The following is a 4,457-nucleotide window of genomic DNA, read 5'->3' as shown; positions in this document are numbered from 1 at the left end:
CACGATTGCTGAAAGAAAAAAAAAATTGGAAAAAGAAAAAATTCAAATCATTCTCATATGTATAAGCGCGCAAGCAATTTATTAATATACCTTGCTTGTAAGCCGGAAGAAGAAACTGCTCTTGAAACAGGTGAATGAGGTCGATTAGGAGGGGTTTTGCTAAGAATTGAAAACATACACACACACACATATCATAACCGTATCATCAATGAACGACAAAGTAACTACTTGCTTGAATTAACACGTTTGAAATAATTTCTGTACTTTTGAATAAAATCAAATTTGTCATAAATAAAAAATAACAAAAAAAACTACATGTGTACGCAGATGAAAAATCTATATACTTGGGTATGGTCAATTTTGGATTGAGAAATAATCGTCGTTTTGATGATCTAAAAAATGCTTTTGAAAATAAAGAAAAAAAATAATTCATCACTTCATCACAGTCAACTTACGTGTACGGGCGTGGATATTTGACGCAAGTACGACCTATAATTGTGTATAAAATTAAACCATAATTCAGAATGTCCATTTGTGCACGAAAAAGTTTCATTTCTTGAATATATAAGAGAAAAATTATTTCATTATAGTCAATTTTTCAACGTTGGACATTTGATTGACTGATTGATTCATTGTTCGTTCATGCTATTTCAAAGAATGACAAAATTTCAAATATGAAAATCATACACAACATTTACTGAAAATAAGTTAATCAAGATTCATTGTAAGCTTTTTTGTAATGAAATTAAATTATATATATATCATTGCTGAATTGGATTTATTCATTTTATAACGAACAAAAATTACAACAATGCATTGCAATCAGTGTAGAAAAAGATTCCATTTATCATGCATGCATAATGAACGTTGCAAAAGTTGCGTTTGAATGAAATTATTAATTTTTACAGATATTTCAATTAAATTATTAAAACTTCTCCACTCACTAGCAGAGCCCCTGCTGTTGGCAAAGGAGCTAACATTTTCAAGTTGATCAAGAAATTCTCCAATCGAGCCTGTTCTCGATTCATCAATATTCTCTTCTCCTAAAGAAAGTGAAAATTCATACGAGCGATAATGAAAATTATTAATTGTTAAAAAAAATATCGCTTTTAGTTCACTTTTTGCTTACCGTTGGAAACAGAGGAAGAAACTGAAGATGATGATACCCTCACGCCGTCATGCGGCAGTACATCATCATTTGCTTGATCTGCAGGAATTTTTGTATCTGCATTTTCAGATGTTTTCAAAATGCTAAATAAATAAAATAAATTTACATAAATGACAACACTGGGTGGATTACCTTTTCGGTGAAAAGGTCCCAGTGCAACAATCAAAGCTTCGTCGAGTGCACGAGTGAGGCGGTTTCGACGGTGGAGATGTTATGAATGTTTTCGGTTCACCTTCAAAAATCTGCAAACATCTCCAATTAGATCAAATTCAATAAATTCACTGCAAATTTTTCCTTCTCTTTGTCAGCTACACAGCTGTCAAATGGAGAAATTATTTCCCCCATTATTATCCTTAATATTTCACATTTTTTCCCAACAATCAATCAAATCGAGAATTATTATGATAATTAAATACCAGTTGATCATTTTTCAATGAAAATCAATTAAGAATTATTATTTAGATTTTTCTTCCAATTTGTGTTGCTAGAGAAAGCAGAAAAGTTTGCCGTTGTCCAAGAGGAAAAAAAATGCCCTGCATACGATTCAAGAAATATCATTGGATTATCATAAAAAGAAGAAAAAAACAGTGAAATAAGTACAAAATGAAATTATAATTCAAAAAAGAGTTTAGCAGACGAGAAGAACAATCATCGTCATCATCAACTCTGATGGATGGAGCGATGAAGATAAAATGAATTTATTTCCAATACATTTCATGTTGTAAAGTTGATGAAAATTTCTCTTTTTTCTTCTCAAATCATTTTTTATACCACGTAGTATATTGCACAAAAATGAACATGCTCTTGATATGAGAAATAAAAATAAAACATGAAGAAATGAGAACTTTTTAAAAAAATCATTATTATACATTATGGAGTACAAAATTGGAAGATAAATATGAGCAAACAGGTATTTCATTTTTTTTTGGCAAAGTCGTGAGAAGAACATGGTGAAAAAGATGAACATGTCGAAGCAAGCAGAAAGCAAAGTAAGAAGCTGCAATGGAAGAAATGTATAACGCCGCCGGCAATCGATGCTCGACCACAAACAAAGATTTGCAAATCGATCCGACAGAAAACGGTCACGAACATGCAAGTTGAACAACATCCGATGGCTCATTTATTTAAATATTTATTTACAAAAAAGAAAAAAAAAAATAGCCCCACCACTGCAATGAATCAATCTTTGCGTGCGCTTGGTAAGGAAGAAGGTGCGCCTGGATTTGAGATGAAATTATCGACTGTTGTTGGTTGAACTTACTTGGTCGCAGTTGTCGATCAGAACCTCAACCACCAAATTGTAAAACTTAATATCCATGATTGCAGCCACGGTCTCCTCTTCGGCCCTGAGCACGCAAGGTCCAAAGCAGACGGCCAAATTGCAGGCGGTCATCAAATTTTGCGATGCGCATTCTGCTACCCTGAAATTAGCATACAGAGGAAAAAGTAAGCAAGCAAAAAGAAGAAGAAACAGATCCAACAAATCCAACAACAACAACAGCAGAACAATCATTATTGCTCTTTTTTTTTCATTTAAACCTCTTCAAATGATGCATCAACAATTTCAACATGCGGAAATTTTCATTCGGCAACTGATGCACATAATAGTGAATATGCTCGACTCGTTCTTTGGCGGAATCCAATTTGGATGCGCTCAAAAATTGACCATGCAACGCGTAAGTCATCAACGGTTCAGGAAGACTCCTTCAAAACGACAACAACTATGAAATAACGCACAGAACAGCAATAATTTGAATAAATAAATTAATTCAATTAAAAAAAAACCTCAAAAATGTTTTCACAGCACTGGTCATTGTTTTCGCATCCCATTCAGAAAAGTCATTCGAATCAGCAGTAGTAGTAGTAGTAGTAAAGTCGTTGTTATTGCCACTGTTTGTAGTCAATGCTGTTTGCAACAGTCGTTGTACTTTTGAACTAATACCACAATTGCGATACAATCCCTGCTCGTTGATAACTTGATAAAATGGAAAATGAGATAATTTCATCACAATTAAAATTGAAATTAAATAAAATATACTTACAATTTTGTTCAATTCGTTCCAATAAAACTGTCACAAATTTATAACTATTATTGTCCAAAGAAGCTGGAATAAAGAAGCTTTTTGTATTTTGTATAGAAAAAAAACACAAATGAAATTATTTTAAAAAAATTTACTTTGCATCGGCTTGCAAGGACCAGATGTTGGACTGTAAAACTGAATAAAAAAATTGATTCGATTAAAACATTAAACAAATAAACAAATTTACCGGCTCTTTGCCGTCAAGTGCGTTCAGCCAACAGCGACGATCCTCATCCGATAAAGCTTGGAATGTCAGCACGTCGTCGTTATCCGAGATGATGTCGAAGCAAAATCGCTTATCGATCGTGTCCGACGCCCGCCGTATGCAGCTTTTCAATTTGAACGATATGCTTTGACACTGAGACGAAAACAAGCCGGCTAATCAAAACTGGAACACACATACACAAACAAACAAACAAACAAACAAACAAACAGAAACATACAACATTGAAATAACGGTTGATATTACAAGAAAAAAAAAGTTCACTTTTTCACTATTGTGAAAAGATGAATTGCTTACAAATGCCTCTTTGATGTCTTTGATCAACGTCTGTGTTACTGGAACTATTGCAAACATGCGAGTCTCTTTCTGATATACACAATAATATTTAGTCCAACTTGTTACTAAATTTTCTGAAAAAAAAAGTTCACTTAAAATTTAAATTAATAGATATTAATTAAAATTCAGCAAAAAAAGAGTGAATGAAGAAGAAAAATACTTTTTTCGCACAAATACAAATAGCCTTGTTTGATTGCTACACGACCGGCGCACATTTCCATCGGATGCTGAAATGAGTGAGATGTTCGTTTGTGTTCAGTTTTTTTTTAAAAAAATTATATCCATTCTTTGCATTTACCGACATGCTATTCAAGCGGAGCATTTTTTTGCGAAATTCTTCAGTTTCCAGTTCCGTAGCGTAATAGCTTTCTTTAGCTTTTTGAACGCGATATTTCACATGATCCAAGTACGGTTTGAAATCTTCATGAATAACGTGACCTGTGAAATAGTTCGAAAAATTAACATATTACGACAGAAATGAATAATAATTTAAAAAAAAAATTTTTTTTTCATACCGACGTGGTAGAAGGGTGAGCAAACTGTACAAAAATGAGGAAAGATTTTCGACAAATTCAAATTTCATCCTTTCCTGCACCGACTGTAGAACGCAGACGTAGTCCAAACTCGCACGGTAAAATTTGACGCTGTT

General features: G+C 33.1%; 2 protein-coding genes across 2 annotated transcripts; both read right to left on the bottom strand.

Annotated features, from left to right (window-relative positions):
* Nucleotides 1-90: 90 nt before the first annotated feature.
* Nucleotides 91-1,513, bottom strand: Tsp_13483 (conserved hypothetical protein; the record flags this gene model as incomplete). The annotated part of the gene is made up of 7 exons (XM_003371051.1): nucleotides 1,451-1,513; nucleotides 1,301-1,410; nucleotides 1,130-1,251; nucleotides 945-1,043; nucleotides 456-489; nucleotides 345-392; nucleotides 91-159 (listed from the first exon to the last, which is right to left on the bottom strand). Coding segments are annotated over exons 1-7 (545 nt in total), but the record flags the coding sequence as incomplete, so codon positions are not given.
* Nucleotides 1,514-2,402: 889 nt separating this feature from the next.
* On the bottom strand, nucleotides 2,403-4,246 carry Tsp_13482 (oligophrenin 1; the record flags this gene model as incomplete). The annotated part of the gene is made up of 8 exons (XM_003371050.1): nucleotides 2,403-2,589; nucleotides 2,708-2,872; nucleotides 2,954-3,143; nucleotides 3,345-3,384; nucleotides 3,437-3,607; nucleotides 3,770-3,882; nucleotides 3,969-4,035; nucleotides 4,107-4,246. Coding segments are annotated over 8 exons (1,073 nt in total), but the record flags the coding sequence as incomplete, so codon positions are not given.
* Between the last annotated feature and the right edge of the window lie 211 nt (nucleotides 4,247-4,457).

Source organism: Trichinella spiralis, assembly GCF_000181795.1.
Source record: "Trichinella spiralis strain ISS 195 chromosome Unknown Scfld89, whole genome shotgun sequence".
Taxonomy (NCBI): Eukaryota; Metazoa; Nematoda; class Enoplea; order Trichinellida; family Trichinellidae; genus Trichinella; species Trichinella spiralis.
This window is presented reverse-complemented; position numbering and strand designations above follow the sequence as displayed.